The sequence below is a fragment of the Carettochelys insculpta genome, chromosome 3 (assembly GCF_033958435.1).
Source record: "Carettochelys insculpta isolate YL-2023 chromosome 3, ASM3395843v1, whole genome shotgun sequence".
Classification (NCBI taxonomy): domain Eukaryota; kingdom Metazoa; phylum Chordata; order Testudines; family Carettochelyidae; genus Carettochelys; species Carettochelys insculpta.
The window spans coordinates 168,998,907-169,011,591 of record NC_134139.1 but is presented as its reverse complement, the minus strand read 5'-3'; the positions used below and the strand labels follow the sequence as shown (position 1 = coordinate 169,011,591).

At 38.4% G+C, this 12,685-nt stretch overlaps 1 protein-coding gene across 7 annotated transcripts in view; it reads left to right on the top strand.

Annotated features, from left to right (window-relative positions):
- MYOM2 (myomesin 2) overlaps positions 1–12,685 on the top strand; it is a 214,333-nt gene that overhangs the window by 94,129 nt on the left and 107,519 nt on the right. For all 7 annotated transcript variants that reach the window (XM_074991185.1, XM_074991183.1, XM_074991184.1 and 4 more), the window contains 8 exons: positions 1,150–1,263; positions 2,743–2,830; positions 3,350–3,388; positions 4,101–4,206; positions 10,505–10,668; positions 11,201–11,237; positions 11,338–11,360; positions 12,317–12,372. In XM_074991185.1, the coding sequence (XP_074847286.1) occupies positions 1,150–1,263; positions 2,743–2,830; positions 3,350–3,388; positions 4,101–4,206; positions 10,505–10,668; positions 11,201–11,237; positions 11,338–11,360; positions 12,317–12,372 (627 nt within the window). The remainder of the gene's footprint in view (positions 1–1,149; positions 1,264–2,742; positions 2,831–3,349; positions 3,389–4,100; positions 4,207–10,504; positions 10,669–11,200; positions 11,238–11,337; positions 11,361–12,316; positions 12,373–12,685) is intronic.

Genomic DNA, 12,685 nt, shown 5'->3' with positions numbered 1-12,685 from the left:
GTGTGTGTGTGTGTGTGTGTGTGTGTGTGAATAGTAAATGCATTATTATCTCATGGATAAGTTGGCTGTTGGTTGGTAGCACAGCTATCAAATCTTGAGGAACGGGAATCCATGCCTAGTTTTACACTCAGATTATAGGCTTGGCTGATGCAAATTGTTGTAGCTCATTGAGTTCCATGGATATATTATTTTATCCTAGCTGATATTTGGTGCTGTATTGGTTTTTACTAGACTTTTTTTTAATGTGAATGTCTATTAATTTTACTTCATATGAGTTTAATTCTCAGGATGTCCATGTCAGACTTCGTTTCACTGGTGCTCACCTTTCTTTCATCTTTATTTGTACTGACCAAGAACTTGTGTGTTGCTGACCGATGGAGACAGTAAATCCTTTATAGCTAAGATCCGCATTAAATACCATAGGCTTGTCGTGTTGAAACTCAGCATAAACATTGTCAGCCTGTATGCTAACAATTTTTGATGCAAAGATATTGAAAATTATTGAAAAGCATTTGTGACTTGTGCTTTCAGATCTTACTCAGATAAAATTGCCATAGAACTTCAGAAAGTGGCCCTAACCCATGTTGTAGGTCTCAGCATGTGGAAAATCTCCCTTGCTATTCTCATGCATGGCATTTCTTTAAGACAGATTCTGAGATTTCGATGAGAGTTAAACTGAGGTAAATCCAGAGTAACTCTGTTGGCTTTTAAGGACTCACATGCCAGTAAAGGAAGCAGGATCTTTGAATCTTCATAAGGGTGAACCACTCCTCTCCATGTGGCTACTTTCACTAGTTCTATAAAGTACCTTTGTAGGGTTAGGCAGTGGTATGTATAAAAAGTTTAAAGCTTGGAGCATAAGCATCTTAATGGGGAATCAGCTGCCAAGCTATACTAATTTGTATGCTATATTTAGTTCAACCCCTTGTGTCTGTAGGGTTATGTAACCAGAATGAGGACAAGCTATGAAATGCGTGTGCTACAGATGTGTTAGAACCAAGAGCTGGGTCAGTTCAGTTTGATTGTAATTGTTCCACACAGATCTACGTAACAGACAATAGAAAAATATACCCTCTTCTTTCTAAAGTACAATTAAATGGGGATGTATTCTGTCAACATATGATAAAGTGTGCATTTTCTGTTGTGCAGGTTGCAAACACTAAGAAGGAGACATTTTTCAAATGGTACAAGGATGGCGCAGGGCTTGAAGTTAAAGAGTTGCCTGATTTACAGAAAGGAGTGTGCCAGCTAGCAATTCCAAAGGTATGATATAATCTACCAATTAGCCTTGCCTATTTCTGCATAATATTTCACCAACTAATGTCATAAGCCAAGTGTCACTATTTCCGTGGATCATTTTAAACAAAGTTATATTTGCTACCTCATTAGCATAATATCTAGTGTGTTTCTAACTCCCACCTCACAGCATATTGGATGTGGTTTGTGTGTTTTCACTTTGGCTTCAGTTGGGCTCAGTTAATATTTCCTGAAGGGCACTTGTTTGGCTTGAATAACATCTTGTTCTTTGATATTTAGATATACTGTGTTTTTCCTCTTGTTCTCAAGGTTCATTTTTTTTAGGACTTGGGATTCTTTTGTGTAACCTCCATGCTGAGTCCAAATATTTAGATTTCTACAGGTTTGATGTTGTCTGACTTTCTTATTTAAAAAAAAAATTGTGTTCCTAAACCATATGCCACTATACTAGATTTTAAAATGTAACTTCTCTGGGGATAATGAATGTATTTACACTGTTGTGGTTGTTGTTTAGCATTGCCAGCTACAGTTATTTCTTGAAACAAATGTGGGAGTAAGGGGACTTCGAAGTTGCCCCAGCACTTCGAAGTACCGGCAGGTGAGCTGTGGCTAGATGTGTGCCAGTACTTTGAAGTTGAAAACTTCAGAGTTGCTGTGGGGGGCGGGAATTTGCTTAATGAAGTGTTGTCTATGCACGGCAGCACTTCATTAGTAAACTCCCAGCACCCTAATTACCATCCTTCCTTCGAAGGACCGTGGTAGTGTAGACAAGCCCGTGGTTTTCACTGATTGGCACTAGGCCATCTGTGCTTGTTTACACAGAACACTGGAGGAAAGCAACCTCTTGATAGGTAATTGAGTTAACTCTGTAGTATAGTATAGGATCAGTGATTTAGCCCATGTGAATACAACAGAAAGACTATGTCTACACTGAAGAATTTTGTTGACAAAACCCGCGGTGGATCCACATTAAAAATGCGTTCTGTCAACATACTATTGACAGAACTCAGCACTTTTATAAACAGCCTTCTGCCTCTCTCCCATGAGGCAGAATGCCTTTCTTGTCTGAATCTGTCAACAAAAAAGCCACGTGGACACTCCGGGGGGCAGGGGGGCACCCTCTGTTGACAGAGTTTCTGGGTCTCTGGGCAGCCCTGTCTGCTGTGCTTCCAGTTGGCAGTTCCAAGCAGTCTGGCTGATCTCTGTCAACAGAGTAGATCAACAGAATGATCTGCTTTTGTGTGTCGCCACAATCTGTTGACAGAAGTTTTGTCAGAAGATATCTTCTGACAGTAACTTGACAGATCCCTGTAGTGTAGACATAGCCAAAGAGTTTACTTACCAGGTCTGCTCTTGAGTTTCTTCTTACTGATTGCTTTTGTGCAAACAGTTTAAAATAAGACATATAGAAAAGATTCCTGAACTTGCTTAAATCTCCAGCTCTAATTCCACTTATACAGTAAATGTATCATATTTCATTTCTAGCTGTCTAAAAAGAATCAAGGTGAATATAAGGCAACTGTGACAGATGACAGAGGTCATGATGTGACTACTCTTGATGTATCAGGAAAAGGTAAAGGTCTCTTTTTTACTGCAAAGTAATGCATGACTAAAATTTCTGCAAAAGATGTAAAAGCATCTTCCCCTGCAAATGGATAATGCAAGAAACTCTCAAGCTCCATTTTATTTAAAACTCTTGCTGCATTTTGAGGACTGAGAAACATGGGCTTTGGATCAATTCTTTCAGCCTTGGACTGAGCCAAGTATTCTTCCTAGTAAGGGAGGCATAATTTCATCCAAAACACTAGCTGAGATCACGAGCAGCAAAGGAGGGTTTTATATGTCATTAAAATGATTGGGATAGTGGTGGACTGGTCCAATTTAATGTGTATTTCTACACATTGCTCAGTAAAATGGAGTCAGTGTTTGTTAAAATATTTGAGTAATATTGAATGATTTCTTTTCAAAATAAATATTTCTACATCACTATTATAATTTCTTTTATCCTTCATGGGTTGATTTCTTGTATCAAGGCTATATTCTGAATAAATTTTACTATTTAGTGGCATTTTTCTTTTTCTCTTCTTCCCAGTGTTTGATGGTATAATCCTGGCAATGAGCAGAGTCGTTGGTAAGTAAATGCTGTCTCTGACTTTCATGTGATTTTTTGGTATTAAAATCATAAGAGCCTGGGGTAAGCAGGGAATCTCTGGGAGGCAGTGTGTAGCCTATTGTGGTCATGTGATTAAGATTCTAAATAGGGATTTGATTCTGCTAATTGACAAGATTAAAGGGGAACAATGTATTGTTCCACCAGGCTTGTTGTTGAGTGTCTTAGGCTTTAATTTATAGCTTTCTTCACATTAACCTCAGGTAAACAAATGACCATTTCTACAGTATAAATAGGGTCTCATTCTGATCCTATGGACACTGAGGCAGTGAGGCACTTCCAGGTGCCAGTAGAGTTGCACCTGTGTAAAACAGTTGTGAAATCTGTATCAGGTCAATATTACTTAATGATCATTCTATAAATAACTTCTTACTTTTAAAATAATCAAACTCATAATAAACTTAATGAACATCAACAAAAGAATAATACTGGACCAGGCCGTGATCATGTGTCAATTATCAGCGGTCCATTAAAATCAACACAATTGTGCCATTCTACACCAGTTGAAGATCTTGACCCCGAGATATTAACTGCTTCCTAGTTATAGCTGTGGTATTTGTAGGTGAACCCATGTGTTGGGAGGGCAAGTATTATAAAATTACAGTTTGCTTGTAGCATTTTTGCACGATAATATGCTTCTTTCTTTGATCAGAATATGTTTTATTTTGTGCAGGTAAATCTGCTTCTCCACTGAAGATACACTGTACTCCAGAAGGAATAAGACTTCAGTGTTTCCTGAAGTACTATACAGATGAAATGAAAGCTAACTGGTATCAGAAGTAAGTGAGAGTGCACATATAAAGTTTTTGAGCAGATATTAAAGTCCTTAGGTTTTATTTTTTATTTTCTTGTTTTCACGGCATTCACGTAACAACTTCCATACAGCTGATCATCTCAACATTTCTGTAAGACAAGGAAATGTTATCATTCCCATTTTACAGATGGGGAATTAAGGTGCAGATGTCAAGTGACTTGCTCAAGGTCACAAAGGAAGTGTATATCAGAGCCAGGAACAGAAGGTCTCCAACATTCCAGCCAGCTGCTCCATTCCACAGGAAAGGAGAGTTTGCAGAAGAGTGTTTTTGCACTTCAGTAATGCCTTGATATGCACCAAAGATAGTGTAGGAAATGAAGTAATTTGAATTGGACATAAAGGGCCTGAATCACCAACACATTAACTCAAGGATTTTATGCTTGTGTAACACCTTGATTGCCATGAAGAGACACAGGCATGCAGTGAGAGTACCACTACTGAATCAGGTTTGAGGGACATAAGGAGAGCATCGGTGAAGTTTGTTTGTAAGATGAGCTTAGTATCAAGTACGTTTCACCCTTTGAAAAAATTGTGTCATTAATATGACTTAAAAAGCAGAAAAACTGTTTGCACCTGTTCACTGTGGATCATACTACAGCTGTTTGAGATTTAAGGTGGCTTACATAAAAACTCTTATCCAGTGACTATGTATAGAATTCTAGAAAACAGACATTGGCAAAAAAGAGGCATCACCAGACTTATATATCCATACTTACCATATAACATACGTAATACGCTTCACACACAATTTTGTCTTTTACAATAAAAAGCAGCTATAACTAAGACAGAAGGGAAATTGCAATCTCACCATGAACAGAATTCTTATTTACCAGAATTACGTATAGTTAAATGAAAGACTAAAAAAGAAATTACCAACCTGCTATTTTAAATTAAATTCCAGCTACTTTCTCCCAGAAAACAAGGAGGGTAGATAATCCTTGTTTTTCATACTGTCATTAGCCCAGCACACAGCATAGCGTGCAAATTCCCAGTCAGCATTGAATCATCCACCACCCAGCATACAAATCCTAAAGCCAGCATGCATTCATTCACTCATTGCGCAGAGGGGAGCATATCATAGTTTCTAGGCAGATATGTATCTCATCTAATGAGCTAAAGCCAGTTCTCCTCTAAGAAACTAAGACAGCTAGAAAAAAAATTCTTTTCTCATCAAAGTATCTCTTTGTAGATATGAGGCCAAATCAGCCCAGTTTGGGCAAATCCTGGCATTATAATTTTAAAAATTAAGTAGGGAAAAAATGATTGAGGAGAAATAAGGAAGGAACATATTAAATTAAATGTAGCTATCTGGAGACAAGAGAAATCTGAGGCAGTAATCTGGGAAGGTATGCTTATATCAGTATTTTAAAGAACTCCTTGATTTATTGTAATTGTGAAGTTTGATTAAAAGGAACAACACAATGGCTACGTCTACACGTGCACCCAACTTCGAAATAGCTTATTTCGATGTTGCGACATCGAAATAGGCTATTTCGATGAATAACGTCTACACGTCCTCCAGGGCTGGCAACGTCGATGTTCAACTTCGACGTTGCTCAGCCCAACATCGAAATAGGCACAGCGAGGGAACGTCTACACGCCAAAGTAGCACACATCGAAATAAGGGAGCCAGGCACAGCTGCAGACAGGGTCACGGGGCGGACTCAACAGCAAGTCGCTCCCTTAAAGGGCCCCTCCCAGACACACTTTCATTAAACAGTGCAAGATACACAGAGCCAACAACTAGTTACAGACCCTGTATATGCAGCACGGACCCCCAGCTGCAGCAGCAGCAGCCAGAAGCCCTGGGCTAAGGGCTGCTGCCCACGGTGACCACAGAGCCCCGCAAGGGCTGGAGAGAGAGTATCTCTCAACCCCCCAGCTGATGGCCGCCATGGAGGACCCCTCTATTTCGATGTTGCGGGACGCGGATCGTCTACACGTCCCTACTTCGATGTTGAACGTCGAAGTAGGGCGCTATTCCCATCCCCTCATGGGGTTAGCGACTTCGACGTCTCGCCGCCTAACGTCGATTTCAACTTCGAAATAGCGCCCAACACGTGTAGACGTGATGGGCGCTATTTCGAAGTTACTGCCGCTACTTCGAAGTAGCGTGCACGTGTAGACGCAGCTAATATGACCTCTGATAAGTAGCCTTGTTTCCTGGCATATGCTTCTCTGCCTTTAAAAACAAAAAAGCAGTCAAGTAGCACTTTAAAAACTAACAAAATAATTTATTAGGTGAGCTTTCATGGGAAAGTTCACGAAAGCTCACCTAACAAATTATTTTGTTAGTCTTTAAAGTGCTACTTGGCTGCTTTTTTGTTTTGATAGTATATAGAGTAGCATGGCTCCCTCTCTGTTACTTCTCTGCCTTTGTCTGTTTGTTTGGCAGTATAATTGGCTGGTTGAAATAGGAGAATATAACTCAATGTTTATGTGGGCAATATGCAAAGTTCAGCTGTTTTTGAAATATTTGTTCACACAATTTTTACATTTTTGGGTTTCTTTTGTTTTTGGTGGAAAATACCTACTTTTAAAAAAAACCATCTTTGTACTTTACTCATAGCCTTTCAGCTTTGGGATGATAGTATGCATGGAGATATTCTTCCTAAAAGTAGTATTTGTTTGGGTGATTAAGATGAAAGTCACATTGCAGCCTTAGCTATAGCAAATAAAAATAAAGACAGACACTCACAGGCTCAAAACCACCATCATCCTTGTGATACACAAGACTCTGGAAACAAATAAATGGAAATTTGACTCAGTGACAGAGGATTATCTTTGATCCCCAGGCTATGTCTACACAACAGCGTTATTCTGCTGTTTGTACAATGAGGTTTACAAATTTTGAAATAAAGCATCCTCAATTTTGAAATTATTTCAACATAAAGTATTTGTTATTTCAAAATTATTTCAAAATAGCGGTCGTGTTATGTAGATGCTTGCATAGTTATTTCGAAAGAACTTTGCTGTGTAGACATCCCCCCCAGAATCCCATCCCATCTCTGATGGCAGTGTATCAAAGCATAGTTGGGATTCCTTATGCATCATATACAGTCTGTCCTCTAGAAATTTGCTCTTCAGCTTTGCTTCTTGATCCAGAAAGAAGAATCACCAAAATCAATTGAGCTTTATAAACAAGTGAAGAAAAAAGATACCTCAACCTGAAGGGCTAAAGGCACAAAGCCATCACAGGGGCTTCGTCTATATGAGAGGCTTTTCTCAGCAAAACTAGGCTTTTATCAGAAAAAACGGGACTGTCTACATGCAAAATGCCCTTAGTCAACAATTTGTTGATCAACCCAGCACATCCACTGGCAGTGTTATACCTTTCCCTGTTCAGGCACGACACCTCTCTCGACAGTGTTATGTTGAAAAAACAGCCATGTAGACACTCTGTGGTCCTTTTACTGACGGACAGGGCTTCCAGTCTGCCATTCTGTTGAGAGAGGTCTGGGCAGTCTGGCTGCTCTCTGTCGACAGAGCAGATTGCTCTTTCAATCTGCTTTTATGTGTAGACACAAGCTATCAACAGAAGTTTTGTTGGGAAATCCCTTCCGACAGTGACTTCTGTCAACAGAGGCTTCTCATGTAGTTGTAGCCAGAATGTATGAGTTATGCATAGCTATAGCTGGGAGATTTCTGATCACAGATGGAGAAGAAGAGAGATGGAACCTGAGAGATACTGCTTACCATAGATCCATGGGAATATCAAAATGGCCCTCACCCCTCCCTCCAGTTATTCACAATGAAGTGTATGGTAGTTTTGCCAGCATTAGGAATTCAAAGTTAGGTCCAAAGTGATAGTCATTTTACTGCAAAATAAATAAACAAATAAATAAATAAATAATCTTAAATTGCATGCCCACATGCTTACTATTTTTATTATGAATTTATTTCAAATAAGTTTATATAGGTGAAAGAAAAAGATGTTGCACATTTAGAAAGCTGTATTTTTTATTAATAGACTTCCCCGTTAAACTGGTTTATCACTGATATATAGTTTGTAGTAGTTCATGTTCGTTGTGATTTGCAAAAACTTTTACAAACATTATATATGATGTGAATTTATATTGACATATGTACATAAAAACAACCATATTGGGTCAGACCATCAAGCCCAGTATTCTGTCTTCTGACAGTGACCCGTGTCAAGTGCCCCAGAGGGAATGAGCAGAACAGGTAATCATCAAGTGATCAATTCCCTGTCACCCATTTCCAGCCTCTTGCAAGCAGAGGCTAGGGACACCGTCCATGCCCATCCTGGCTAATAGCCATTGATGGACCTATCCCCCATGTATTTATCTAGTTCTTTTTTAAACTCTGCTATAGTCTTGGCCTTCACAACATTCTCCAGCAAGGAGTTCCACAGGTTAACTGTGCATTGGGTAAAAAAATATTTCCTATTGTTTGTTTTAAACCTGCTGCCTATTAATTTTGTTTGGTGACCCCTAGTTTGTGTGTTGTGAGACAGAGTAAATAACAATTCCTTATCTATTTTCTCCACACCAGTCATGATATTATATACCTCTATCATACCCGCCTTAATGTCTTTTTTCCAAACTGAAAAGTCCCAGTCTCATTAATCTCTCCTTATATGGCAGCTGCTCAATACCCCTAATAATTTTTGTTGCCCTTTTCAGAACCTTTTCCAAATCCAATATATCTTTTTTGAGATGGGGCGACCACATCTGTACACAGTATTCCAGATGTGGACGCACCATGGATTTATATAAAGGTAATATGACATTTTCTGTCTTATTATCTATTCCTTTCTTAATCATTCCCAACATCTTGTTAGTTTTTTTGACTGCCACTGCACACTGAGTGGATGTCTTCAGAGAACTATCCACAATGACTCCAAGATCTCTTTCTTGAGTGGTGACAGCTAAGTCAGACCCCATCATTTTATACGTATAGTTAGGATTATATTTTCCAAAGTGTATTACTTTGCATTTCTCAACATTGAATTTCATGTGCTATTTTGTTGCCCAGTTACCCAATTTATTAAGATCTTTCTGTAGCTCTTCACAGTCTGCTTAGGACTTAACTATTTGGAGTAGTTTTGTGTCAACTGCAAATTTTGCCGCCTCACTGTTTATCCCTTTTTGCAGATCATTTATGAATATGTTGAATAGGACTGATCCCAGCACAGACCCCTGGGACACCACTATTTACCTCTCTCCATTCTGAAATCTGACCATTTATTCCTACCCTTTGTTTCCAATTTTTTAAACAGATACCAGTCCAAGAAAGGATCTTCCCTCTTATCCCATGGCAATTAACTTTACTTAAGAGCCTTTTGTGAGGGACCTTGTCAAAGGCTTTCTGAAAATCTAAGTACCCTACATCTTCAGGATCCCCCCATCCACATGCTTGCTGACCCTTTCAAAAAATTCTAATAGATTGGTGAGGCACGACTTCCCTTTACAAAAGCCATGTTGACTCTTCCCCAACAAATTATGTTCATCAATGTGTCTGACAATTCTGTTCTTTACTAGAGTTTCAACCAGTTAGCCCGGTACTGCAGTCAGACTGATTGGCCTGTAGTTGCCAGGATCACTTCTGGAGCCCTTTTTAAAGTTTGGCGTCACATTAGCTATCCTCCAGTCATGTGGAAAAGAAGCTGATTTAAATGACAGGTTACAAACTACAGTTAGTAGTTCTTCAATTTCACTTTTGAGTTCCTTCAGAACTCTTGGGTGAATGCCATCTGGCCCTGGTGACTTATTACTGTTTAGTTCATCAATTTGTTCCAATACCTCTGCTAATGACACCTCAATTTGAGACAGTTCATCATATTTGTTATCTGAAAAGAATTGTTCAGGTTTGGGAATCTTCCTCACATCCTCAGCCATGAAGACTGATGCAAAGAAATCATTTAGTTTCTCTGCAATTGCCTTTTTGTCCTTGAGTGCTCCTTTAGCGTCTCAATCATCCAGTGGCCCTACTGGTTGTTTAGCAGGCTTCCTGCTTCTGATGTATACAACTGTCAGTATGTCTGTAAGCAACTGCGTGTCTCTATATAAACAGCATACACAAACTCATTATATACATTTAGGTTACAATGCAAAGATTGATATTTTAAAGACTCAGAAATGTTTCATATCCAAATTCAGAAGAAGAAAAGACTCCACCATGAACTTACTCAGTAGTTGTAGTTGATTTCTAATTTTAAGTGCATTATGTTATCCTTTACAAATATTTTATGACAAAAGTACTACAATAATTTTCAAATCTATTTCTGTTCATTTTTCAAGGGAGTCTAAGGTTTCTTCCGGTGAAAAGATGAGGATTGGAGGTAGTGAAGAGGTTGCCTGGCTGCAGATATGTGAGCCCACTGAAAAGGACAAAGGGAAATACACATTTGAAATTTTTGATGGCAAAGAATCCCATAAGCGCATGATTGATCTGTCTGGACAAGGTAGAATACTGAACGTGTTGTAATTATGAAGCATGATGCATTTTCATATAGTGGATTAAGCAGAAGAATCACTACAAAATATAGTCAAATTCAGCCATGCTGTAAGTGGACCCACCCTTTCTAGCTACTTCTGGGTGTGTCTACACAGCAAAGTTAAAAGAATAATGGCCAATTTTCTGAAAAAAAAACCTTTCAAAATAATGGACGGCTTATTTCAAATTTAGTAAACGCCATTCTGGGCTTGTCTGAACTAGCCCCTTCCTTCAAAGGGGCAGATAAATGAACCCAATCAGAGAATAAAAATGAGGTGAAATAACTCTGTAGTGTAGACATAGTCTTAGTGTTGAGACAGTTTGCACCAGGACTGATTTTGACCTTCTATGTTCAGATTTCATTTGATATGTTGATACTATGTAACTGTATGAAAGGTTTTAAAGGAACATTAAAATAGGAATGGGTGTCAACATTTATGTTTACTTATAGATAAGAACTACATTACATGTATATAATACATTGAAATATTGCTTTACAGCTTTTGATGATGCGTATGCAGAATTCCAGCGACTCAAGTAAGCTATATATTTTTTACTTTGATCTTGTAGTCAGTGCTTTAATTATACAGTAAAATATTAATTTATTTATTTTCTTTCCTGCCGTCCCCAATTTTAGGGCAGCGGCTTTTGCTGAGAAGAGTAAGTATATTATATGCATTTCAAGGAATGAGCTACTTATAACTGGTGAATTTTGTTATTTAAAGGCAAACCTAATTCCAAGTCTGATGTGGTTCATAGCTCTATGACAGCAGAATTCAGTCACAGAATTTGTTGTTATTTTTCCAGAGTTGTGTGTCTTGTCCTCTTTTTTGCAAAGGAGACCTGCCACATGAGAATTGAGTGGGTAAATCTTTCCTGTGTTGTCATAGGGGGTCTGAAGCAATGAGTTTAAGTGTTGGAAACTTTTTTCATTGCACTGGGATTTTGACTCTGAAATATAATGATAGCTGTCACGTGGATGCTAAAAACAAAGCTTGCTTTTTTATGTTCCAAAAGCTTATACTATTCTATACTCAGCTGTCAGACCCTCTTTAACAACTTCTTCAAGGCAATTTTGTATGTTTACAAAAATCTGTGTCACATAGTATACTGAAAATTCGAGGGAAACATAAAATATTTAATGCCAAAAAGAATAATATCAGGAATCCTGTATAGATTGTGTTATTTATTTTCATATTTCCTTTAATAAAAATACCTATTTTTAAGATACTGCATCCCAGTGATCGAAACTGCCAAAGAATTTCCTTCTGGCCTCGACAAGATGTCCTGTGGCAACTTATAAACTAACAGATATTTTGGAGCATAAGCTTTTGTGGGCAAAGACCTGCTTCATCAGATGCATCTCACGAAGTGGGTCTTTGCTCACAAAAGCTTATGCTCCAAAATATCTGTTAGTCTATAAGGTGCCACAGGCCTTCTTGTTGTTCTTGAAGATACAGATTAACAAGGCTACCTCTGTGATACTTCTGGTCTCAGATCCCCAACTTATCGCTAATATCACATCAACATTTATGAAGACAAACATAGAGAGTAACAATTTCTTTCAGATTTTGCGATGGTTTGTTATACTAAGTTTGTTATTTTTTAATTCCTAGATCGTGGTAAAGTGATAGGTGGTTTGCCAGATGTGGTGACTATAATGGAAGGCAAGGTAAGGACAACTTTTGTGAGCGAGTCATAGTCATATGTTGTGATTGCTATGTTAGTGGGGCGAAGGCAGGGGGCAGGGGTTCGGAGAAGAAGGGGACCATGCAATGTAGCCTTTTGGATGGAGAATGTATTAATTATTATGGTTAAGATTTTCAAAGACAATCAATGGATTTGATGAGAAAGTTCCCAGTGATTTCAGTGGGAATATTGTGGTAAATACCCTTGTCAACTTTGAAAAGCTCCACCCATTATTTACTATCAGTTATTTATTTTATTGTTTATTTAAATGCTTTCTGTTCTGTGTGTACCCCTCT